This window comes from Equus przewalskii, chromosome X, assembly GCF_037783145.1.
Source record: "Equus przewalskii isolate Varuska chromosome X, EquPr2, whole genome shotgun sequence".
Classification (NCBI taxonomy): domain Eukaryota; kingdom Metazoa; phylum Chordata; class Mammalia; order Perissodactyla; family Equidae; genus Equus; species Equus przewalskii.
Genome location: NC_091863.1, coordinates 83,120,373 through 83,146,718, shown reverse-complemented (window position 1 = coordinate 83,146,718; position 26,346 = coordinate 83,120,373). Strand labels below are relative to the sequence as shown.

The 26,346-nt window shown below is 38.7% G+C and overlaps 1 protein-coding gene across 1 annotated transcript; it reads left to right on the top strand.

Annotated features, from left to right (window-relative positions):
- Positions 1–1,355: 1,355 nt before the first annotated feature.
- On the top strand, positions 1,356–2,966 carry LOC103566272 (protein BEX1). The gene is made up of 3 exons (XM_070605082.1): positions 1,356–1,490; positions 1,902–1,982; positions 2,328–2,966. Exon 3 carries the CDS (start codon positions 2,333–2,335, stop codon positions 2,717–2,719), a length of 387 nt encoding a protein of 128 aa, XP_070461183.1. The 5' UTR covers positions 1,356–1,490; positions 1,902–1,982; positions 2,328–2,332; the 3' UTR covers positions 2,720–2,966.
- The last annotated feature ends 23,380 nt before the right edge of the window (positions 2,967–26,346 follow it).

Sequence of the window (26,346 nt, the reverse complement as noted above, 5' to 3'; positions counted from 1 at the left end):
CTTAAATTTATTCCCAAGTATTTCATGTTTTTGGAAACTATCATAAATTATGTACACATATTTATATACACACAATTTGAATTTCCAATTAGTCATTACTAGCATACATGAATACAATTGAGTTTTTGTATATATATCTATAATTGCAACCCTGCTAAATTAAATTCTTAGTTCTACAAGTTTATTGTAGATCTCTTAGGATTTTCTAAATACATGATCATGCTATCTGCAAATAAAGACATACTTATTGCTTTTTGAACCAGAAAGTTGTGACGGAGTTTTTGTTCTTTTAGTTCGGAAAATCCAACAAGGCTCTGCTGCGCCTCACACTCACCGGCTCACCTCCTGGAAGGGCCTCGTGAATCTGAGGGCCCCTCCGAAGAGAAGCCATCAGCTGCCCTGTCCTTTCCCAAGTTCTAAAAACGTAGCTGCCTGTAGAGTCTATATTTATATAATGACTTATTAGAAGAGACAGGTGGTTGGGTTTTTTTCCCAACTATAATCTTGTTTTTAAAATAAAAATAACTTTCTTTTTTCATTTTTAAAAAAGTACATTGATTTTTTTTGGTTTAATGTGAAAGGAACAAAAGAGACATATTATTAAAAATACACTCTCCTGGGCTCTTTTTCTGACACATATCTCCTACACATGTTTGTTGTTGCTAGTGCCATGGGGTCTATTCTGACTCGCGAAGACCCTGTGTACAACAGAGCTGAACCCTGTCAGGGCTTTTTGAGCCATCCTCTCACCTTCTGGCACTGTAGCAGACAATGCTCTGCTGCTATTCATTGGGTTTTCCGTGGCCAATATTTTCGGAAGTGGATGACTTCTTCCTAGTCTGGCTTAGTCTAGAAGCTCTCCCGAAATCTGTCCAAGATGAGTGACCCCGGTGGCACTTGAAACACCGATGGCATAGCTTTCAGCATCACTGCAACACCCAGTGCCACAGTACGCCAACCAACAGAGGGCAAACGGGTGATGTGGTTCCCTGACCGGGAAAGAACTGGCGGGCACCGTGGAATCCAGCGTGTGAAATCTCAACCACTAGATCACAACTATGCATTTCAGTGGAAGGAAAATGGAGGTCATTCGTAGCAGAAAAGACAGCAGGTGGAAGGAGGCTTATCCTGGGAGCAGAGGAGGGGAAGAGGCAAGTCCCCAGAGAAGTGGCCATGGCCAACAGGCCCCTGAGAAGACCCTGCCCTTCCAGCCTGGGAGAGGCCCAGGAATTCACAAAGGAGGGAGCGCATCAGGGCATCAAAGCCCAGGCTGGCGCTGTTCGAAGGGACTTGGGGTGCCGGCGAGCTACGCGGACCCGCAGACCCGGCGCGGCCGCTGGGCGGGGCTGCTCCCGGCGACGGAGGCCTCACGTGACCGGCGCCGCCGACTCGCGCGCCTCGCTCCCGCGTCGAGCCCGGCGTCTCTCGCCCCCTTCTCGGTCCCTGCTGCCGGGGGCGGCCACGAAGAGTAGGAGGCGGAGGGGGAGCAGGTAAGGGACCCGCCGGGGTTCCCTGCGGTGGGTGCGGGAGGGCGGCCGCGGCCTGCGGACCCTCTCGGGGTCCAGCTGCCCCAGGCGGAGGTGCGCAGAGCCCGCAGCCCCCACGCCCCCCGCGGCCCCGCGTTGGGCCGCAGACCTTGCGGGGAGGGCTGCGCGGCCCTGAGGCGACAGCCTTCGGAAACCTGCCTCCCGCGTCGCCAAAAGCTTTTGCGACACCCCGCCGCCCTTCCTCCTTGCTGTAGAAAATGGTGGTCCGCGTCGGGGTTGGGGGGGGGCGCAAGGGGGAATGGCTGGCGCGGGTGGCTGGTTGGGGGCCAGGGGAAGCGGCCGGGGGTGGCGGGGGGCGCCGATGGCTCGACTGCCGCAGCTCCCGCCCCGCTGCCCCCACCCGGCCCTCTGCAGGTCTGCAGCTCTGAGGGTCGCGGCGGCGCACTCGCGGCGAGAATCGGACAGAGGAGGAGACGACGGCAAGGATAGGCCCAGGTCGGTGCGGGCGCGGGCGCGGGGAGCCTGTGGGAAGCCCTGAGACCCCAAGTCCTCCCCTCAACCGCGTCCTCCATTTTGGTGTCGCAGGGGCCTGGGGAGGGATCGGCAGGGAAAATGGTGGGTTTGGGGCGGGGGAGGGGAGAGGAGCGAGAGGGACGGGGGAGAGCTCGGGCTGGGGGCCCCCTAGAGGGCGCAGGGAGCCGCTCAGGTGGGAAAAATGAAATTTGGAGAACTCTCTGAACTCCTGGGCTCTGAATCGCGAAAGGTGCATAGTAGGGCCTCTGTCCTCGGTGCTGATCAGCGCTCAAGAAAATAATCCCTTCTCTTGTCTCCTGCCCCTAGGAGCAATGGCGTCCAAAGAGGAACAAGCAGTAAAAAACCTCAACATGGAAAATGCCAACCAGGAAAATGAAAAAAAGGATGAAAAGGAACACGATGCTAGTAAAGGAGAGCCCTTGGCCCTCCCTTTGGAAGCTGGTGAATGCTGTGTGCCTAGAGGAAATCGTAGACGGTTCCGTGTTAGGCAGCCCATCCTGCAATATAGATGGGACATGACCCAGAGGCTTGGAGAGCCACAGGCAAGGATGAGAGAAGAGAATATGGAAAGAATTGGGGAGGAGGTGAGACAGCTGAGGGAAAAGCTGAGGGAAAAGCAGTTGAGTCATAGTTTGCGGGCAGTTAGCATTGACCCCCCTCACCATGACCATCATGATGAGTTTTGCCTTATGCCTTGAATCCTGATGTTTTCCCTGACGTTAATAGGGAGACACCTGCTTCCTAAACTTACATGTTCGTGATGTACCTTTGTTGTAAACCTTTTGGTGTCATTCATTTCTGGTGGGTCTCCTATTACCAGCTTCTAACTGAATGTTGTGTTTTTGACCCAGTCTGTAAGTTTCTGTCAGCAGGGAAGTTTTACCTATTGCATGGAAAGATGCTCATTATATATTGTGAAGTTAATAAAGCAGTTTAAAAAAAACATTCTCTGTATTCTTTACTTCGTCTTATATATTCTATATATGGACACAGTGTAAGAGTATATAAAGCATAAAGTTAAAGTGTTCATCTCTTTATGATAGTAAGATGAATAATTTTGACTTATATTTTCTTTTTCAAAACTGAACACATTATTTAATGAAGGAGCTTGATCACCTGATAACAGTAATGTGAGCACTTACCAAACACTGTGACAGAATCTCCTTTTTAGCTTTCTCCTGGGTCTCTTATTTAAAAGTATAAACCTAATGTTAAGAGACAAATCTCTTTAAAAATCGTATCTATTAGCAAGATTAAGATAATAATTACCTCCCAGGGTCACTGTGTGTGCTTGAGGCACTAGGTTTGTGAGCTTTCACCAAACTCTTGTTCCTACTGGCATATGCATGACCCAACCCTTCAGATATTCCCGTCAGCTATTTGGGGAAGTTCCCAAAGCCAGGTCTTCCCTATGCTCACAAGTCCAGTAGGCTAAGGAGTAGGTACTTGCATTCGTCTGTTGCTGTGCCCCATTCCCATCCTACCCCAGGTATTGATGTTCAGGAATCCTCAAGGTGAGGAAAGTCTCACTGATTTCTCTGGAACTCCCAATAAACTGAATCTTTACTCTCTTTTATAAAAGTGTGGATAAACCCCCTCTCCCTGTTTAGCTTCATGGAGAGACCTTGTCTCTCTGGTTCTCTCTTTCCTTAGGTGTAGTTCTCTTCCAAGAAACCTCCCTGGTTCGTTAGACTAGACAAGATGTGTGAGGAACACAGCTCACTTTCAATCTGAGAAAGTCTCACCTCACACCAGCCCCCTGAAACCTGTGAATGTAAAGAATTACCCAAGGGGCTGGACCAGTGGCATAGTGGTTAAGTTCACTTGCTCTGCTTTGGTGCCCGGGGTTTGCTGGTTTGGATTCTGGGTGTGGACTTGCACACCACTCATCAAGCCATGCTGTGACAGCATCCCACATAGAAGAGCTAGAAGGACTTACAACTAGAATATACAACTATGTACTGGGCCTTTGGGGAGAGGGAAAAAAAGAGGAAGATTGGTAACATGTTAGCTCAGGGCCAATCTGCCTCACACGCACAAAAAAATCCACTAAAAAAGAAAAAAGAAGTACCCTGTATTGAGTTGGATGCCAGAAGATCATGTCAGTGAATTCAGTGGATACTCAGATATAGAGAGATTTATGAGAAGTCCATGGGAGGACTATTGGGTTTAAGTGTCCCACTAGAACTTGGGAAATAAAGTTGCCTTGGAGTGTGCTAAGTAGGTGAAATAAATGTCATGTATGAAGACAGTTTTTTGTAGAAATAAACTTAGAAGTTAGGATTCTAGAACAAAATTTGCCAACGACAGCCCATGAACCAAAACTAAACTACTGATTATTTTATTGGCCAATGAGCTAAGAATAAATTTTACATTTTTAATGGTTGAAAAACTGAAGAATATTTTGTGAAATGTAAAAATTATATGAAATTCAAATTTTGGTGTCCATAAATAAAGTTTTATTGGAATACAGCCATACTTATTAATTTACATAATATTTATGGCTGGTTTTGCACTGCAATGGCAGAGTTGAGTAGTTGTGAAAGAAACAGTATGGCCCACCTGCAAAGCCTACATATTTATTTTCTGGCCCTAACAAAAAATTTGCCAACCCCTGTTCTAGACTATAACATCACAATAGCACTTAGGAAACCAAAGGGAAAAGCGGATAGGCAGGTGAAAACATCATGTAACACAGCAAACTCCAGATATCATGAATAAAATGCCTAAGCAATTCCAAAGCCCTCCCTCCTCTAGGTGCTTGAGACACAAGGCACATTCATGCAAAACAAAGGTTTGTAAAGAGAAAGGCTGAAGTTGAAAAGGCAGGAAAACAGATGAACAGAGAAGCTTATGCCCTACCATACTTCTTACTCTCAACTGCCAGTGTTAGCACCAGTTTCTATGGAAAACAGAAGTATTCTGGCTTCATTGGCCTAAGGACATTTAGCAGTTCCTTCATGAAGAGAAACTGGAAGGTCACATGTGAATCCGTGGCATATCGTGATAGAAGATTAGACATGCATATGCCCTGAAAAATGTACATCTCTTGAGTCTAGGCTGATCCAAGTTGCCCTGTCAACCTCAGAGAAGGATGGGTTTAGGATTCTAGCTTCTGGAGAGAAAGCCTTCTACTAACCGGCTTCCCTTGGTTCTTAACAGAATGTTTGGATCTGAAAAGGCATCTGAGGGAGTAGTATGCAAGTGGTCAGGCTCCACGTAAAATGCGCAGGCAAAAAGCAACCAGCATAATGTGAACAAAAGTCAGTAAGGGAACAGGGCATGAGATTCCCTTGGGGGGAGCAGCCATATTTTTGGTTCTGGCTGCATTTGCATATTTATGTCATTTCTATATGTTAGGGGTGAGCCTCCTTTTCTTCCTCAGAATAGCCATTCTCCACAAAAGGATAGACAAATTCCTCCCATAAATACCTAAAAGTCGAGCAAAGAGAAGGCAATGAGATAAGGGGGTGTGCCCTGCTTGTCAAAGAAAAAGGATGTTCAAGAAAGAGGTTTGAGCTGTAGCTATGGATTGGACCATTGGAACTTTGGCATATCATGTTCATCTAGTAGATAATTAGTGAATGAAAAACTGAATAAGATAAGTATGGATCTAGTGGTATTCAGCAAATGATTAACAAATATACATATTTGAATTCTTATGTATTTCTAACAAAATTGAGATAATTCAGATAATATCTCATGATTTTGAATAAAAATAATTAGCTTTTTTTCTTAAAAAATTCAAGTCCATTGAAGGAAATTCAGAAAATAAACTTAAGGGCCACTTTGTGACCAAAGAAAACAGTGCAGTTTGAACTTTCTAGTCAGAGGCAGAGCATGGAGAGTACACAGACACTGGACTTTTCCAGGAAGTCCAGGTGGCATAGGAAATGCACTTTGGTTAGAAGTGAAATAAAACCTTCATGATGAATCATCATTTAAAACATCAAGCCACATTTATGCTTCAAATGAAAATGGAGTAACAGAGACTGGATTTACCTCCCTAACTGAAACAACTAAAACTTGGACAAAATATATGAAACAACAGTTTTCAGTTATTGAACATCAGACAGTGGAGGGCAAAGTTCCCTGAGAAAGGGAAACAAATACATGAGCCTTCTGATTGCCCCCAGCTCACTGTGTCTTTTAGGATTTATAACATGTGGAAGCAAAATGTGTATCAATAATAGCACAAAGGCCAGGTGAGAGGGAATGGAAGGACGCAATTTTAAAGTTCTTCGTCTACATATTGATATCACTTGAAGGTAGATTCTGAAATGTATATTATAAACCTTAAAACAACCATGAAAGAAGTCGTAGCTAATATGCCAACATATGAGATAAAATGGAATCTTCAAAATACTCAATCAAAACATGTTAGAGGAAAAAGAGAACAAAGAATAGATGAGACAAATGGAAACAAACAGCAAAATGGTTGATTTAAACCCAAACCTATCAATATCAATAATCACATTAATCTAAATGGTTTAAACACTTCAATTATAAAGCAGAGATTGTCAGATTGTATAGAAAGGGAAGACACAAATACATGCTGCCTATAAGAATGCTATTTTAAATTTAAAGATACAAATTGATTACAGGTAAAAGAATGGAAAAAGATAATCTTTTTTTTTTTTAGATTTTATTTTTTTTTCCTTTTTCTCCCCAAAGCCCCCCAGTACATAGCTGTATATTCTTCTTGTGGGTCCTTCTAGTTGTGGCATGTGGGACGCTGCCTGAGCGTGGCTTGATGAGCAGTGCCCTGTCGGCGCCCAGGATTGGAACCAACGAAACACTGGGCCGCCTGCAGTGGAGCGTGTGAACTTAACCACTCAGCCACGGGGCCAGCCCCGAAAAAGATAATCTTAACATCACTCAAAACAAAACTTGAGTGACTAGATCAATGTCAGATACAATAAACTTCATAGCAAATAATAATACCAGGGATATTATGATTATAGAAAGTCATTACATAATCTTAAATGGTGAGTTTGTCAAGAGCATAGAACAATCCTAAGCATTCACATATTACAGTGCTTCAAAATACATGAAGCAAAAACTGATAGAACTGCAAGGAGAAACAGACAAAACTACAATTACCACTCAGAGATTTCAGTACCTTCTCTAAAAAATTGATAGAACAAGTAGACAGAAAATCAGCAAGTACATATAAGGCTTGAACAACACTATGAACCAAATTATCTAGTTGACAGTTGTGGAACTTGTCACCAACAACAGTAGAATGTACATTTGCTCCACATGCACATGGAACATTTACCAAGATAGTCCATATTTAGGGCCATAAAATAAGTCTCAAAGATGTTAACAGGATTCAAATCATAAAATTCATGTTCTCTGAGCACAATAAAATTAAATGAGAAACTAATAACAGAAAGATCTCCGGAAAATACCCAAATATTTAAATTAACATCAAATAACACATGTCTAAATAACCCAAAAGAGAAATCAAAACAGAAATTGTAAGGTACTTTGAACTGAGTGAAAATGAAAATTCAAAATACGATAATTTGTGAGATGTGGCAAAAGAAGTTCTCAAGGGGAAATGTATAGCACTAAATATATATATTAGAATTGAAGAAAGCCCTATAGCTATTAAATAAATGAAATGTTTATTCAAAACACTTACTCAAAAGACAACTCTAGGTTGAGATTGCTTTATTGGTAATTCTACCAAACATTTAAGAATGACATAGGGCTGGCCCAGTGGCGCAGCGGTTAAGTGTGCACACTCCGCTTCTCAGCGGCCTGGGGTTCACCGGTTCGCATCCCAGGTGCGGACATGGCACCGCTTGGCACACCATGCTGTGGTAGGCGTCCCACATATAAAGTAGAGGAAGATGGGTACGGATGTGAGCTCAGGGCCAGGCTTCCTCAGCAAAAAGAGGAGGACTGGCCGTAGTTGGCTCAGGGCTAATCTTCCTCAGAAAAAAAAGAAAAGAATGACCTAACACCCATTCTATGCAAACTGTTTCAGAAAATTTAAGAGAAGGGAATGGTTCCCAACTCACCCTACAAGGCTAGAATTACCCAGATATCTAACCAGACAATTATATTACAAGAAAAGTTAACTACAAACCAATCTTCTTAATGGATAGATATGTAAAAATTCTTAAAAAAACTTTAGTAAAACTGAATCCAAATATATATGAAAAATACAATGTGCCATGACCAAGTAAGGTTTATCCCAAGGATTCAAGGTATGGTTAACATTTGAAAATCATTGTAATTCACCACATTAACATGAAAGAGAAAAACGATATGATCATCTCAATGGAGAACAAAAAGTTTGCTAAAATTAAAAAATCCATTACCAATTAAAATACTCAGCAATCAGGTATAGAAGAGACCTTCCTCAACCTAATAAGATTCATTTACAAAAAGCATACATAATTATGTGTGCCTGAAGATTAAATGTTTTCCGCCTAAGATGAGAAACAAGGCAAAAACTGAACAAATTAGATTCAACATTGTATTAAAGGTTCTAGCCAGTACAATAAGATAGGAAAAGGAAGAAAAGTCATACAGATTACAAAGGAAGAAATAGAACAATCTCTTTTTATAAAAAACATAATTGTCTATGTAGAACATCCTATGTAACATACAAAAAGCTACTAGAGCTAATAAGTGAGTTTAGAAAGGTTGCAGGATACAAGATCAATATACAAATTTAGTTGTATTTCTTGTTTTTTGAGACTGCTGTAAACAATTACCATAAACCTGGTGACTCAAAAGAACCCATACATTTATTCTCTCATAGTTCTGTAGGTCAGAAGTCCAAATCATGGTATCAGCAGTGCTATGTTTTCTCTGAAGGCTCTAGGGAAGAATCCTTCCCTACCTCTTCCAGCTTCTGGTGGCCCTAGGCATTCCTTGGCATGTGGAAGCATAACTCCAATTTCTGCTTCTCTGTGTGACTCTTTGTGTGTGCTTTCTAGCTCTTCAAAGGATATACTCATTGAATTTAGGGCCCACCCTAATACAGTATGATCTCATCTCAATTCTTAACTAATTACATCTGTAAAGACTCTATTTACAAATAAGGTCACATTCTGAGGTGCTGGGCGAACATGAATTTTAGGAGAAAATATTCAGCCTTCTATGAGCAATGAACAGCCAGATTAAAATTTAAAACAATATCATTTACAACAGCATCAGAAATATGAAATAATTAGGGATAAATTTGACAAAAGAGGTTCAAAACTTGCACACTGAAAACCACAAAACATTGACATAAAATAAATCCCAGTATTTTTTATAGAAATTGACAATCTGATTCTAAAATTTATATTAAAAAGTCCAAAGAACTGAGAATAGCAGAAACAACTTTGAAAAGAGGAACCTTTTGAAGGACTTACTTTAAAGGTACAGTAATCAAAACAGTGTGGTATTGGTGTAAAATAGATAAACTGATCAATGGAATAGAATAGAGAGTCAAGAAATAGAAATACATATATGCTTTTGACAAAGATTCCAAGGCAGTTCAATGGAAGAATAAACACTCTTTTCAGCAATTGGTGTTGGAGTAATTGGTTCCAGTTGATCCTTTCTCAATGATCATCATCATCATCATCATAATTAGAAGAACTGTATCTTACATCATATACAAGGGTTGAGTCAAACTGTATCATAGACCTAAATGTAAGAGGTAAAACAAAATTTCTAGAAGAAAACATAGAAGAAACTCTTAGAGACCTTAAGGTGGCAAAAAATTTTTAAATTAGAACCCAAACACACAACTAACAGAAAGCAAATCAATATACTGGATTTTATCAAAATGTAGCCTTTTTTCTCTTCAAAAGACACTTTTGAGAGGGTCAGCCCCGTGGCCAAGTGGTTAAAGTTCTGTGCGCTCTGCTTCCACAGCCCAGGTTCTCTGGGTTCAGATCCTGGGCACAGACCTACTCCACTCATCAGCCATGCTGTGGTGGCATCCTACAGACAAAATAGAGGAAGATTGGCATAGACGTTAGCTCAGTGTTAATCTTCCTCAAGCAAAAAAAGAGGAAGATTGGCAATGGATGTTAGCTCAGGGCGAATCTTCCTCACCAAAAAAAGAAAGAAAGAAAGAAAGAAAGAAAGAAAGAAAGAAAGAAAGAAAGAAAGAAAGAAAGAAAGACACTTTTGATTATCAGAGATGGATAGAGACAAGTTGGCAGAAATCTCAAGACTCCTATTTCCAACAATAAATAAGTACACATGCTAAGAGAGTACAAGTGTCTTGCCTGAAAGCCACACAGCTGAGAAGCTTCAGGGCCACAACCAGACCTGAGCTGTATCTGAATTTATCAAACAGCAAAAATCTGACCTGCAGACTTTCAGCTCTGGACAAGATGGAGCAACCTCATCCCTTCCATGCCTTTCTTCTTACAACTGAAAAACTGTAGACACAAGACAACAAATAAGTATACGCAGACACTGGAAGACAGAAAGACAAAGACGGACTGCCTAGAGACCTTTAGGCTTGCTTGAACGACAGAGCAGCGAATCCCTTTAGTTTCCTTATTATCTCCCATATATCCTGGACATGGCACTCACTGAAAAAGCCTCCAATCAAAAACATCCAACAGTCACGGGCAATAAAAGCTCCGAGAAAAACTTGTTTCCCATACCACAGACCAAGAAAATGGTTAAGAGAAGAGAAAACATTTTTGGCAATAAGTACCATATTCTAGAAAAATGCCAAAAGAAAAACTGACTCCTTCCCAATCTTGCAGTTTTTCTGGGGGCTGGGGGCAGGGGCAAGAGAGAGCTGATCTTTCATCTCATTCCACTACCTACCATGTGGAAGCAGGTAACGTCTCTCTGATTCTCCAGCCCAGATACTGTTGGCAGAACTGAAAGAGCTAGTTAACCTCTGCCAGGAGGACGCAGACGGTGCCCTGACTACCTTTCCAGAGTAGTGTCAGATGGGTCCAATGGCGAACTGAGCCTCTACTCCTACCCAACAGCAACAAGATTTAATGAGGCTATGCAAGGTTGGGCCAGTCACCACTAGGTTTCATCTCCTCCTCAGTTCCACAGGATCTAGTGGGAAGCTGAGTCTGTACCTCCACCTGGCATCAAGGAGTCATTCAAGGGGTGGGAGGTGGAGTTGGTTGGCACCCAGCTTTCCCCTTCTCCTCCCTTGGTGTGAGCAATATCAAACAGGAAGTTGAGCCACCCTGCAGCAATCAGCCGGTGTCAGTTAGCCCTCTCGTAGCACCATCCTTGGTGGAAACTGAGCCCAGCAGAGAGCTCATCTTATATCCCTACTTGGAGGCTAAGGAGATGGTGACAGTTGATGCCCACAGTTGATGGTAACATGTTAGCTCAGGGCCAATCTTGCTCACCCGAAACAAAAAATCCACTAAAAAAAAAGAATTACCCTGTATTGAGTTGGATGCCCCACTTTTGCCAAGAAAGTGTCAGCAGGGCCAAAGGGGAAGCTGAACTTCCGTGCCACACATCTGCAATGATGCAGTGTGAACCAGCCCTGAATTTTTGCTGCGGTGAGGTCAGCAGGACCCAGGGTGAAGCTAAACATACACACCCTCCCAGTGCTGATGCTACACCTCAACAGGGGACCTGCCTGTGAGAAATATGATCAAATAGGCTCCACAGTCCCATAATAACCAAAGTGTCCAGCATATATTCAGACTGAAAACGGTAAACAGTTAGCCACTGATGATTAAGTAGCTAGTAACTAACGTTTTTTTGCAATTACTGATTATAGCTTTTAGTTGTTTACCCACCCATTTTTAACTGTGCTGTTTAGGCACTATGCTATCTGACTCCCACTAGGTTCCTATAGATAATGTCTCCCTGATGCCTGGGTCACCATGGTAATGGGTGTTTGAGCTGTTTTTCAGGAATTAGAACCCCTTGTCCACTTCAGGCTGGTTGAGACCACCAACCCATCAACTGGGCCCATGCAGATGTCCGACAAGTGACCTTTCGACATCAAGAGGCTAAAAACTCCACCCTCCGATCATGCTAACGCCACCATTTTGTGAACATGTCTTATGAAGAGGCACGAAGTCTGACTACACTTGCGCAGATCATCGATTACCTCACCTCTTCTCACCTGCAATCGTCTATCTCCACATTTCGGACCACCTTGCCCCCCACCCCATAAATATCCCTGAGTCCCCATTTTCGGGGAGGCGGATTTGAGATTCACTCTCCAATTTCCTCACTTGGCTGCCTTGTGATTAAACTCTCTCTGTGCTGCAGTCTTGTCTCAGTGTTTGGCTTTCTGGGCGATGGGTGAAAACCAACCTGGTTCGGTAACAAAACCTGTGCACAAATGTTCAAAACAAGTTTATATTTAATAACCAAAAGGTGAAAACAACCCAAATGTTCTCCAACAGGTGATTGATTAAACAGTCTGTGGTACATCCATATCATGGAATACTACTCAGCGATAAAAATGAATGAACTATTGATGTACATAACAATTGGACAGATCTTAAGGAAATTGTGCTGTCCAAAAAAAAACCCTCTCAAATGGTACATCCAATTATATAACATTCTTAAACAGCAGTTATAGAGATGGAGTTTAGTGGTTGCCAGAGGTTAGGAGGGGAGGAGGGAAAGAGGTGACTGTGGCTATAAAAGGGTAGAATCAGGGATCACTCATGTATCTTGCCTGTAGTGGTAGTCATACAAATCTACACATGTGACAAACTTGCATAGAACTAAATACATAAACACACACACACGCAAGTGAGTTCATGTGGAAGTGGTGAAATCTGAATAAGGTCAACTGATTATAGCTATGTCAGTTTCCTGGTTGTGGCATTGTTACTATAGTTATGCAAACATTACCATTGGGGGAAACTGGGCAAATGGTACAAGGGATCTCTATGGTATTCATTTTTGTTTTAATAACAGCTTTATTAAGATATAACACATATACAACAAAATTCACCCATTTAAAGTGTAGAATTCAAAACGTTTTACATATTCACAGGTATGTACAACCAAAATCACCATAAATTTTAAAGCATTTTCATCACCTCAATAAAAACGTCTTACTACTTAACTGTGATTCCTATACCCTCACCTCCTGAAGTTCTAACCAACCACTAATTTTCTTCATGTCTCTATGGATTTGCCAATTCTGAACATTTCATATGCATGGAATCATATAATGTGTGGTCTTTGTGATTGACCTTTTGCACTTAGCTCAAGGTTATCTTTATTGTAGCATGTACAGTACTTCATTTCTTTTAATAGCTGAATAATATTTAATTGTATGGCTATAGCACATATTGTTTATCCACTTATCAGTTAAAGGACATTTGGATTGTTTCACATTTTGGTTATTATGAACAGTGTTGGTAAAAACATTCATATACAAGTTTTTGTGTGGACACCTATTTTCATTTTTCCTGGGTAGATAGCGAAGAGTGGAATTGCTAGGTCAAACGGTAATTCTGTGTCTAAAGTTATAAGGAATGGCCAGACCATTTTCCGAAGCGGCTTTAACATTTTACATCTGATATTTACATTTTACCATCATTCTATGAGGGCTCTGATTTTTCCACATCCTGGTCAACATTTGCTATTATCTGACTTTTTTTTATTATAGTTATCCTAGGATATGTGAAGTTGCATCTCCTCATGGTTTTGCTATGCATTTTACTGATGATTAATAAAGTCGAGCTATTTTTGATGGGCTTATTGCCCATTTGCATATCTTCTTTTTAGAATTGACTATTAGGATGCTTTGAACGTTTTTTTATTTTTGCTTTTTACTGTGGTAAAACATACATAACATAATTTGATTACCATTTTAACTATTTTTAGGTGTATAGTTCAGTGCCATTAGGTACATTCACATTGTTGTGCAACCATCACCATTATCTATCTCCACATCTTTTTCATCATTCCAAACTAAAATTCTGTACCCATCAAATAGCTCTCCAGTCTTACTTACCCCAAGCCCCTAGTAATCACTATTCTATTTTCTGTATCTATGAATTTGACTATTCTAAGTACCCCATATAAGAGAAATCATATAATATTTGTTTTTTTTTGTGCCTGACTTATTTCACTTAGCATAATATCTTCAAGGTCCATCCATGTTGAAGCATGTGTAAGACTCTTATTCCTTTTTAAGGCTGAATAATATCTCATTGCATGTGTATACCACATTTTCTTTATCCATTCATCTGTCGATGGACATTTGTATTGTTTCCACATTTTGGGTATTGTGAATAATGCTGTTATGAATATTGGTGTACAAATATCTGAGTCTCTGTTTTCAAGTTTTTGGGGAATATACCTGGAGGTGGAATTACTGGATCATATGGTAATTTTATACATAACTATTTTTGAGGAGCCCTCATGTTGTTTTCCACAGTGGCTACTCCATATTATATTCTTACTAGCAAAGCACAAGGGTCCCAATTTTACCACACCCTGGCCAACACTTGTTATTTTTTGTTATTTATTTATTTTATAATAGTAGTGCAAAGTTATATCTCATTGTGGTTTTGAATGGATTTCCCTAATGACTAGTGAAGTTGAGCACTTTTCATGTGCTTATTGGCCATTTGTACATCTTCTTTGGATAACTATCTATTCCAATCCTTTCCTCATTTTTGAATTGCGTTGTTTGTTTTTTTGCTTTTGAGTTGAAGGATTTCTTTATATTCTAGATATTAATCTTTTATTATGTGTATGATTTGTAAATATCTTCTCTCACTCCATGAGTTGCTTTTTTGATATATATCGATAGTGTCTTTTGATGCAGAAAGTTTTCACTTTTGATGATGTCCAATTTATCCATTTTTCTGGTTACCTGTGCTTTTGGTGGCATATACAAGAAACCACTGTCAAATCCAATGATGTGAACCTTTCTCCTTATGTTTTCTTCTAAAAATTTTATAATTTTAGATCTGATGTCTAGATCTTTAGTCCATTTTGAGTTAATTTTTGTACATGGTGTCAAGTAAGGTGCCAACTTCATTCTTTTGTATTCGATATTCAGATTTCTCAACACTATTTGTTGAAAAGACTGCCCTCTCCCCATTGAATGGTCTTGGCACCCTTGTCAAAATTCATTTGGCTTATGTGCAAGAGTTTATTTCTGGGCTCTCCATGCCATTCCATTGGTCTATATGTCTGTCTTTATGCCAGTACCACACTGTTTGATTACTGTAGCTTTGTAGCAAGTTTTGAAATCAGAAAGTGTGAGTCTTCCAAATTTGGTCTTCTATTTCAAGGTTGTTTCGGATATTTTGAGTCCCTGGAGATTCCATATGAATTTTAAGATGGATTTTTCTATACCTGCAAAAAACTTCATTGGGATTTTGATACCAAGTTGAATCTGTAAATTGCTTTGGGTATTGACATCTTAACAATAGTCTTCCATGCCATGAACACAAGATGCCTTTCCATTTATTTGGCTTCTTTCATTTCTTTCAGCAATGTTTTGTAGTTTTCAGTGTAAAAGTGTTTTGTGACTTTGGTTACATTTATACCAAAATATTTTATTGTTTTTGAAGCTATTGTTAAGAAATTGTTCTCTTAATTTTTTTTCCCAAGATTGTTCACATTGGTGTATAGAAACACAACCAATTTTTTAAATTAAGATTATGATAGTTAATAACCTTGTGAAATTACAGTTGTACATCATTATTAGTCATGTTGTAGGTACACCACTTCACCCTTAGTGCCGTCCCCCCACCCCCACTTTTCCCTGGAAACACAACCAATTTTTATGGGTTGATTTTGTATCCTGTAACTTTGCTGAATTTATTTATTAGTTCTAACAGTTTTATTGAGGATTCTTTAGGGTTTCCAACCTATAAGGTTCACATTATCTGTGAAAAAAAATATTTACTTCTTCCTTTCCATATGGATGCTTTTTTATGCCTAACTACTTGGGCTAAGCCTTCCAGTTCTATGTTGAGTAGAAGTGGTCAAGGTAACACCCTTCTCTTGCTTCTGATCTTAAAGGAAAAGCTTTCAGTCTTTCACTACTGAGTACGATGTTAGTTGTGGGCTTTTCATATATGGCATCTATTATGTTGAGGTAGTTTCCTACTATTCCTAGTTTGTTGAGTGTTTTTATCATGAAAGAGGGTTGAATTTTGTCAAATGTTTTTCTTGCATCCATTGAGATAATCATGTATTTTCCCCCTTCATTTTGTTAATGTGCTTTATTACATTGATTGATTTTTGTATGTTAAACAATTCTTACATCCAGGAACAAAGCCCACTTGGTCATGGTGTATAATCCTTTTAAGGTGCTGTTGAATTCAATTTGCTAGTATTTTTGAATTAATATTCATATGGGATATTGGTTTATAGTTTTCAATCCTTGTTGTGTCTTTGTCTAGCTTTAGTATTAGGTTATAGCTGGCCTGATAGAATGAGTTATGAAGTGTTCCTTCCTCTTTAATTTTTCAGAAGCATTTGAGAAAGATTGGTGTTAATTTTTCTTTAAATGTTTAATATAATTTACCAATGACACCATCTAGTCCTTGGCTTTTCTTTGTTAAGAGATTTTTGATTGTTGATTCAATCACCTTACTCATTATCGCTATGTTCATATTTTCTATTTCTTCCTTATTCAGTCTTTGTAGGTTATGTTTCTAGGAATTTGTCCATTTCATCCAGGTTATCCAAAGTGTTGGCATACAACTGTTCATAATCCTCTCTTATAATCCTTTTTATATATGTAAAACTAGTGGTAATGTCCTCTCTTTCATTTTGATTTTAGGTATGTAGATCTTCTCTTTTTTCCCTAGTCAACCTAACTAAAGGTTTGTCAATTCTGTTGATCTTTTTGAAAAGCCAACTCTTGGTTTCATTGATTTGTCTCTATTGCTTTTCTATTCTTTATTACATTTATCTACTCTAATCTTTATTATTTCCTTCATTTTGCTAGCTTTAGGTTTAATTTATTCTTCTTTTTCTACTTCTTTTATGTGCAGAGTTAGCTTGCTGGTGTGAGATCTTTTTTAATGTGTTTATTGGTATAAGTTTCCCTCTAAGCATTGCTTTCATTGCCTCCCATAAGTTTTGGTACATTGTGTCTTCATTTCCATTTGTCTCAGATATTTTCTAAGTTCCTTTATGATTTCTTCTTTGACCGATTGGTGTTTTAAAATTTAACTTCTACATTTTTGTGAATTTTCCAATTTTCTTTCTGCCATTGATTTCTAGTTTCATGCCATTGTAATAAGAAAAGATACTTTGATAGATCATATGTTAGGCTACAAAACAAATCTTAATAAATTTAAAGATTGAAATCATATCAAGTATCTTTTCTGACCACAGTGGTATGAAACTAGAAATCAATTACAGTCATGCATCATTTAATGATGGGGATATGTTCTGAGAAATGCATCATTAAGAGATTTCATCACTGTATGAACATCATAGAGTGTACTTACACAAACCTAGATGGTATAGCCTTCTATACACCTAAGTTATATGGTGCTAATCTTATTGGACCATTGTATATGCAGTCTGTCATTGACCAAAACGTCATCATGCAGGACATGACTGTACAAGAAGAAAACTGCAAAATCCACAAAAATATGGAGATTAAACAACATTCTATGAACAACAAATGTGTCAAAGAATAAATAAAAAAATACCTTGAGACAAATGAAAATGGAAATACAACATACCAAAATTCATGGGATGCAGCAAAAGCAGCTATAAGATGGAAGTTCATAGTGATAAATGCCTACATCAAGAAACATGAAAAATCTCAAATAAACAACCTAGCTTTACAAATCAAGGAACTAGAAAAAAAAGAAGCCCAAATTTAGTAGAAGGAAGGAAATAACAATGATCGGAGCAGAAATAAATGAAATAAAGACTAAAAAGGCAACAGAAATGATCAGTGAAACTGAGCTTTTTTTTTTAAAGATAAATGAAATTGACAAACCTTTAGCTAGATTCACTCAGAAAAAAAAGAGCTCAAATAAATAAAATCAGAAATGAAAGAGGAGATGTTACAACTGATATCACAGAATTGCAGAGGATAATAAGACAATACTATGAATATTTATATGCCAACAAATTGGACAACCTAGAGAAAATGGATAAATTCCATTTTCTGGAATATGAAACCTACCAAGACTAAATCATGAAGAAAGAGAAAATCCGAACAGATAGATTACTAGTAAGGAGATTGAATAAGTAATCAAAGGCTCCCTCAAACAAACAAAAGTTCAGTACCAGATGGCTTCACTGGTGAATTCTATTAAACATTTAAAGAAGAATTAACAACAATCCTTCTCAAACTCTTCCAAAAAAGTAGAAGAGAGAACATTTCCAAGCTCCTTCTACGAGACCAGCATACCCTGATACCAAAACCAGACAAGGACATCACAAGAAAATAAAATTACAGGCAATATCCCTGATGAATATCGATGCAAATATCCTCAAAAAATATTAAGAAACCAAATTCAACAATAAATTAAAAGGATCACACACCATGATCAAGTGAGATTTATTCTGGGAATGCAAGAATGGTTTAACATCTGCAAATCAATCAATGTGATACACCACATTAACAAAATAAAGAATAAAAATTATATTATCTCAATAGATGAAGAAAAAGGACTTGACAAAATTCAACATTTATTTATGATAAAAACTCTCAACAAAGTGGGTATAGAGGGAACATACCTCAGCATAGTAGAAGCCAAATATGACAAGCCTACAGCTAACAGCATGCTCAATGCTGAAAAGATGAAAGCTTTTCCTTTATGATCAGGAAAAAGACAAAGATGCCCACTCTCACAAATTTTATTCAACATAGTATTGGAATTCTTAGCCAGAGCAATTAGGCAAGAAAAGGAAATAAAAGGCATCCAAATCAGAAAAGAAGAAGTAAAACTGTCACTATTTGCAGGTGACATGATATTGCATAAAGAAAACCTTAAAGACTCCACCAAAAAACTGCTAGAATAAAAGAATTCAGTAAAGTTACAGGATACAAAATCGATATACAAAAATCTGTTGCATTTCTAAACACTAATAATGAACTATTAGAACAAGAAATTAAGAAAATAATCTCATTTACAATTGCATCAAAAAGAATAAAATATCTAGGAATAAATTTAACCAAGGGGGTGAAAGACTTGTACACTAAAAACTCTAATGCATTGATGAAAGCAATTGAAGAAGACACAAATAAAGGGAAAGCTATTCCATGCACATGGATTAGAAGAATTAATATATTAAAATGCCCATATGCCCATACTACCCAAAGAAATCTACAGATTCAATGCAATTCCTATCAAACTTCCAATGGCACTTTTCACAGAAATAGAACAAACAATCCTAAAATTTGTATGGAATCATTAAAAAACCAAATAACCAAAACGATCTTGAGAAAGAAGAACAAAGCTGGAGGCATCATGCTCCCTGATCTCAAACTGTATTACAAATATGTAGTAATCAAAACAGTATGGTATTGGCATAAAAACAGACACAGAGATCATTGGAACAGAGTAGAGAGTCCAGGAATAAACCCACACATATATGGTCAATTAATCTGTGACAAGAATATGCAATGGGGAAAGGACAGTCTCTTCAATAAATGGTGCTGAGAAAACTGGACAGCCACAGGCAAAAGAATGAAACTGGACCACCAATACCATACACAAAAGCTAACTCAAAATGGACTGAGTGTAAGACCTGAAATGGCCTTGAACATAAGACCTGAAACCATGAAACTCCTAGAAGAAAACATGTAAGTTCCTTGACATTAGTCTTGGCAATGATTGTTTTTGGATCTGACATCAAATGCAAAGGCAACAAAGAAAAAATAAACAAGTGGGACAACATCTAACTAAAAAGCTTCTGCACAGCAAAGGAAACCATCAACAAGATGGAAAGGCAACCTTCTGAATGGGAGAAAATATTTGAAATCATATATCTGATAAGGGGCTAATATCTAAAATATGTAAAGAACTCACACAACTGAACAGCAAAAAAGCAATCTGGTTAAAAAATTGGAAGAGGATCTGAATAAACATTTTTCCAAAGAAGACATACAGATGGCCATTATGTTCATGAAAAAGTGCTCAACATCACTAATCATCAGGGAAATGTAAATAAAAACCACAATGAGATACCGCCTGACATCTGTTAGAATGACTATTATCGAAAAGACAAGAAATAACAAGTATTGGTGAGGATGTAGATGAAAGGGAACCCTCATACACTGCTAGTGGGAATATAAATTGATACAAACACTATGGAAAAAAGTATTGAGGTTCCTCAAAAAATTAAAGATAGAACTACCATATGATCCAGCTATTCCACTTCCAAGTATGTATCTGAAGAAAATGAAAACACTAACCTGAAAAGATATATGCCCCTCCATGTTCACTGCAGCACTATTTACAATAGCCAAGACTTGGAAACAACCTATCAATGGATGAATGAATAAAGATGTGGTATATATATATATACAATAGAATATTATTCAGCCATAGAAGAGAAGAAAATCTTGCCATTTGCTACAGCAAGGATGAACCTTGAGGGCATTATGCTATGTGAAATAAGTCAGACAGAGAAAGATAAATACCATAGATCTCACTTATATATGGAATCTTAAAAAAAGAAAAAAGAAAACCAAGCTCATAATTATAGGGAACAGATTGTTGGTTGCCAGAGGCAGGGGGTAGGAGATGGGCAAAATGGGTGAAGGGAGTCAAAGGTACAAACTTCCAGTTATAAAATACATAAGTCATGGGGATGGAATGTACAGCATGTTGATAATAGTTAATAATGTTGTATTGCATATTTGAAAGTTGCTTAAAGAGTAGATCTTAAAAGTTCTCATCACAAGAAAAGAAAATTTTTTTAACTGTGTATGGTGATGGATGTTAACCAGACTTATTGTGGTCATCATTTCACAATATATACAAATATCAAATCATTATGTTGTACACGTGAAACCAATATAATGTTATGTGTCAATTATATCTCAATAAAAAAATAGCACTTCCATTTACAAAAGCATCAAAAAGAATAAAATACTTAGGAACAAATTTAGCCAAAGAGGTGCAAGACTTATACACTGAACTACAAAAGATTTCTGGAAGATATTAAAGAAACCCTAAACAAATGGAAAGACCTCCTATATTCATGAATTAGAAGACTTAATATCATCAAGATGGTGATACTCTCCAAATCGATCTACAAATTCAAGGCGATCCCCATTAAAATCCCAATGGCCTTTTTTGCAGAAATAGAAAAGCCAATACTAAAATTCATGTGGAATTGCAAGGGACCTGGAATAGCCAAAACAATGTTGTAGAAGAATAAAGTTGGAGTACTCACAATTCCTGATTTCAAAATATACTACAAAGCTTCAGTGACCAAAGCAAGTGTGGTACTGGCATAAGGAATGGAACTGCTGCCTGTTGGCAAGCATGCACTTTAGATTTGTTGCTTGCTGCTGCGTCTGTGGGTGGTTGCCACATCTCTCCTTACCCAAATTTCCTCAGCATCAGAGTTTCTAAAACAAACCCTGCTAATTGGCTAAACTCAGGGACTGGATATTACCCTGGGTGGGGGCCTAACCTAGGACGACAGGAGTGATAGGCCACTTGAGCTACACTTTCTGGGATCAGGTGTTCCAGTGTGTTTCCAGTCATAGCCTGTTTTTGGCAGAGGCTTGTTGCAGGGTCTCATCACTTCTTTGATAATAGTGCTTATTATTTGGGACAGAACCCTAGTTTGCCTGTGTGTTTTAGGCAACCCTTGTGGAATAAGGTGTAGGTTGGTCTCCCCTACAGTAGAGAAATGGCAGCCTGGTCACAATGTCAATGTTGCTCAAAGGGGTTAGCAGCCTACCTGTCTCCTTTGCTGCTGCATAACTCACTGCTATTACCAGTGAACTTCAAGCTCTTTAGACCCTCAGGGGTATCATGGGCTCTATCCATGGAGACAGTAGCTCAATGTTTAATCCAAAGGGTTCTCTGGGAGAAGGGAACAAATACGTCATACCTACACACATATCTAGAACACCTGCAGAAGTTACTCAATTGCTTAAATAATGTCAGACCCCTAGCCAGTGTGCTTGGAACTTAGTAAGCGCTGGTGCATATCAACATGCAAAGAAACTGATACTAAAGAAAGGAGGGCTAACTGCGATGTCCCAAGGTACAGTTCTCTAGGTTTAAACCCTAATCCCTGGGAGGTAGACTAGGAAGCCTTGGAAGGAGAAACAGCTGCCTATGAGGCAGGCCAGCAGGCCCCTCCTCCCATTCCTTGTAACTTCTAGAAGTTCTTCATTATGAGTTATCAGACAGATGCAAAAACTAAAAACCATGGCTTTGGACAGTTAGAAGCCCAAAACCAAAGAAAGAAAGGAAGGAAGGAAGAGAGGGAGGGAAAAAAGAAAGGAGAGAAGGTAAAAAAAAAAAAGAATAAAAAACCCTAAATGTAGGAGGAAGAAATTAAGTAAATAAGTAAATAATACTATATATATATATAGCTATATTGCTGTAGACTTAATGTTTGTATTTCCCCAAAATTCATATGTTGAAACTTAATCTCCAATGTGATGGTATTTGGAGGTGGGGTGTTTGAGAGATGATTAAGTCATGAGAGTAGAGCCCTAATGATGGGATTAGTGCCCTTATAAAAGAGGGCCCAGAGAGCTCCCGTGCCCTTTCCCTGTGTGAAGACGCAGAACCTTTAACAAAAAGGTTAAAAGTGCACAGATTTGCCTTTGTCCATCTACAACACAGGTTCTGAATTAACTTTAACATTTGGCAAAATGGATCAATTGACAAAGCTTCATGGATTTAATCTATACTGGGGTTCAAATGACAGTTATTTCTAGGAATCCCACTAAATTTAAAAATGGTACTCCCTATAACCTTAGGGTGGTTGACTTAAACAACAGAAATATATTTTATCACATTTCTGGAGACTGGAAATCCCAAATCAAGGTGCCAGCAGGATTGATGTCTGTGAGGCCTTCTCCTTTTGGGTTGCAGATGTTCACCTTCTCACTATGTGCTCACATAACTTTGTGCTCATGCAGAGAGAGGGAGAGAAAGAGAGGGCTCTTTCATGTCTCTTTTTATAAGGACACTAAGCCTATCAGATCAAGGCCCCCTCTTATGACCTCACTTAACCTCAATTATTTATTTACTTCAAATACAGCCACAGTGGAGTTTAGGCCTTCAGTATATGAATTTTCAAAGGACATAAACATTCTTTCCGTAACACCTACAGTAATAAAGACAATGTGGTACTGGCATAAAGGCAGATATATAAACCAATGGAATGAAATTGAGATCCCAGAAACAACCCCTCACATATATGATCCAATGTTTTTTGATACGGATGCCAAGACCATTCAATGGGGAAAGGATAGTCTCTTCAACAAATGGTGCTGAGAAAACTGGATATCCACATGCAAAAGAATAATGTTGTATTCTTACCTTACACTATATACAAAAATTAACTCAAAATGAACCAAAGAGCTAAATGCAAGAGCTAAAAATAGAAAACTCTTAGAAGAAAACATAAGAGGAAAGCTTCATGACATTAAATTTGGAAATGATTTCTTGGATATGCCACCAAAAGCACAGGCAACAAAAATACCCAAATAGACAAATTAGACTTCGTCAAAACTGAACTTTTGTTCACCAAAGGATATTATCCAAAGAGTGAAAAGGCAACCCATGGAATGGGAGAAAATATTTACAAATTATATATATGATAAGGGATTAATATCCAGAATATATAAAGAAATTCTACAACTCAACAGTAACAAAACAACAACCCAATTCAAAAATGGGCAAAAGACTTGAATAGATATTTCTTCAAAGAAGATATATAAATATCCAATAAGCACATGAAAAGGTACTCAATATCATTAGTCAGTAGAAAAATGTAAATCAAAACCACTTCTCACCCAACAGAATTACAAAAAAAAAAAAAAAAAGAAATTAGCCATTGTTTTCAAGAATGTGGAGAAATTAGAACATTCATACGTTGCTAGTAAGAATGCAAAATTTTGCAGCCACTGTGGAACACGGTTGGCAGTTCATCAGAAACTTAAACATAGAATTAGCATGTAACCCAGCAATTCCATTCCTACATATTTATCCAAGAGAAAAGAAAACATACACCAACACAAAAACTTACACACAAATGTTTAAGGCAGCACTATTCACAACGGTCAAAAGGTGGAAACAACCCAAGTATTCATCAATGTTTGAATGAATAAACTCCAAATATGATATAGAAATACAATGAAATATTATGCATCTGTAAAAATGAATGAAATACTGTACATGTTACAATGTGGATGAACCCTGAAGACATTATGCCAAGTGAAAAAAGCCAGACACAAAAGGTTACATATTGTAGGGTTCCATTTATAAGAAATATCCAAAATAGATAATTCCATAGAGACAGAAAGCAGATTAGTTATTGCTAGGGACTGGGGGAAGGGAAGAACTGAAAGCGACTGCTTAATGGATACAGGGTCTCCTCTGGAGTTAATGAAATGTTTTGGAACTAGGTAGAGGTGATGGTTTCACAACAATGTGAATGTACTATGTGCCACTGAGTTGTGCACTTTAAAATGGTTAATTTCTACGTTATGTTAATTTCTCCAAAAAAATATAGTCCTAGTTGAAAAAAGATGTATATAAAAGTACATTCTCCAGGCCATTTGGCCTTCCATTTTTTTTAATATTTCATGCCCCTTTGAGCATCTCATGAAAGCAACGGATCTTATCCCAGGTAAATGTACGCACTCAGTAAAAATGTACATATCCTATCCCTCCCCCAGCACACACACGCACATTTTGAACATAATTCCAGGGGATCCATAGGTTTCTTTGGTTAAGAATGCCTGATTCAAGAAGTAAGTGCTCTCTTTTTAACATAGCTCAGCTGCTATTTGTCTCTTCCCCTTCCAGTCTCATTTCCAAGCAGCTTCCTCTCCTTCTCCTCTCTGTCTTTTCTCTACCTGGTAGCTTCTGCTTCTTCATGATATCAGTGTTTCCCAGATTCCAAGGCTGCAGATCTTCTTTTCATTAGTGTACACACTCTACTATCTCTTAAATGTATGCAATCTTGCATACCATTTCAGGTGGTCCACAGACTTCTTCAATTGAGAATACCTGGTCTAGGTCAATCAGTATCGTCAGCATGTAAGAGTTCCTTAGACACTGGCCTAAATCTGGCTGTGAGGCCATGAGGGTGGGTGTGGACAGGCAGTTGAGACACCCAGCAGGCTGCACCTCCTATGTCAGGTGGTAGGCTGCAGGTAAGGTCAAGGAAGCTTCCACTAGGCACTGTGAATTAAGGGCAGAGGGCCGGCAGGTCTGGAGGCTCTCTTTTCAACAACCACTTCTCCAGGCTCTATGGAAACCCACTGCTGCAGGGGTCTGGAGAGGATCCGTTCTGGTTTCCAGTTGTCAGAACAGTATTCCTATCTCAGTTGGGGTTGAGTTACCCCTGTGGGAATTTGCGAGAGGGAGGGAAGGAGCCAAAGGCATTTACTCAGGTCACCAACTTGGTCACCTCTCCATGTATATTTTTGGAGTGAGCAACAGTCAGGTGCTTGAACGCAAAGGATGAGAGGCTCTGGAAAGTGAGAAGGGGTCAGGAAACAGCATATTCCTCTCCTCTTGACAGGGCAGGGAAGATCAGACCATGTCTGCATCCCTCAGATCTTCAGCTGCCTTTGTCTACAGCTAAATCTCTGAATGAAAATAGCCATGGCCAAATTTTCAGGACTGATATTGTGTCAGCCATCAAATTCCAGTAAGTCTGCTCAGCACTAAGCAATTGTTTGGGAACATTAAATACATGGTTTTTAGTAGAACATGACAGAACCAGCTATTTATGAAAATTAAAAAATAATTTCTTTTTTATGTAGCCAATTGAATCCACTTTCTATACAGTAAAATTTAATGTTATTAACTTAATTTGGTCTCAGAATTTGGGAATCTTGGTTTTTTCCTCTATCTTAAACACAGTCTGTCTCTCAAATGGAAATAGCTTTAGTTTTTTGCTTATAAGAATAACCCATGCTGAGGGGAGAAAATTAAATAAAACTGAAAAAAAAATTATTTAGAAGAAAATAAAATCCCTATTTCAACTACCCTGCTTTCCTACCTGATAATCCACCCTACACTTATTATGTGAAGGTATGCAGGACAGGAGGTAAGAGCAGTGGCTGAGCGGAGAAGTAGATTGAGGGGATAGGTGCTTTGAGATCAAAGGTGAGAAAGAAAAACATTTCTGAGAACGTACCAATGACCAGTAATCCCAGGAAAAGGTGCAGCACCTCCCTGATAAG

What these genes read in the sequence shown, in the direction of transcription:
- LOC103566272 (XM_070605082.1), top strand. Translation starts at nt 2,333, where the DNA reads ATGGCGTCCAAAGAGGAACAAGCAGTAAAAAACCTCAACATGGAAAAT.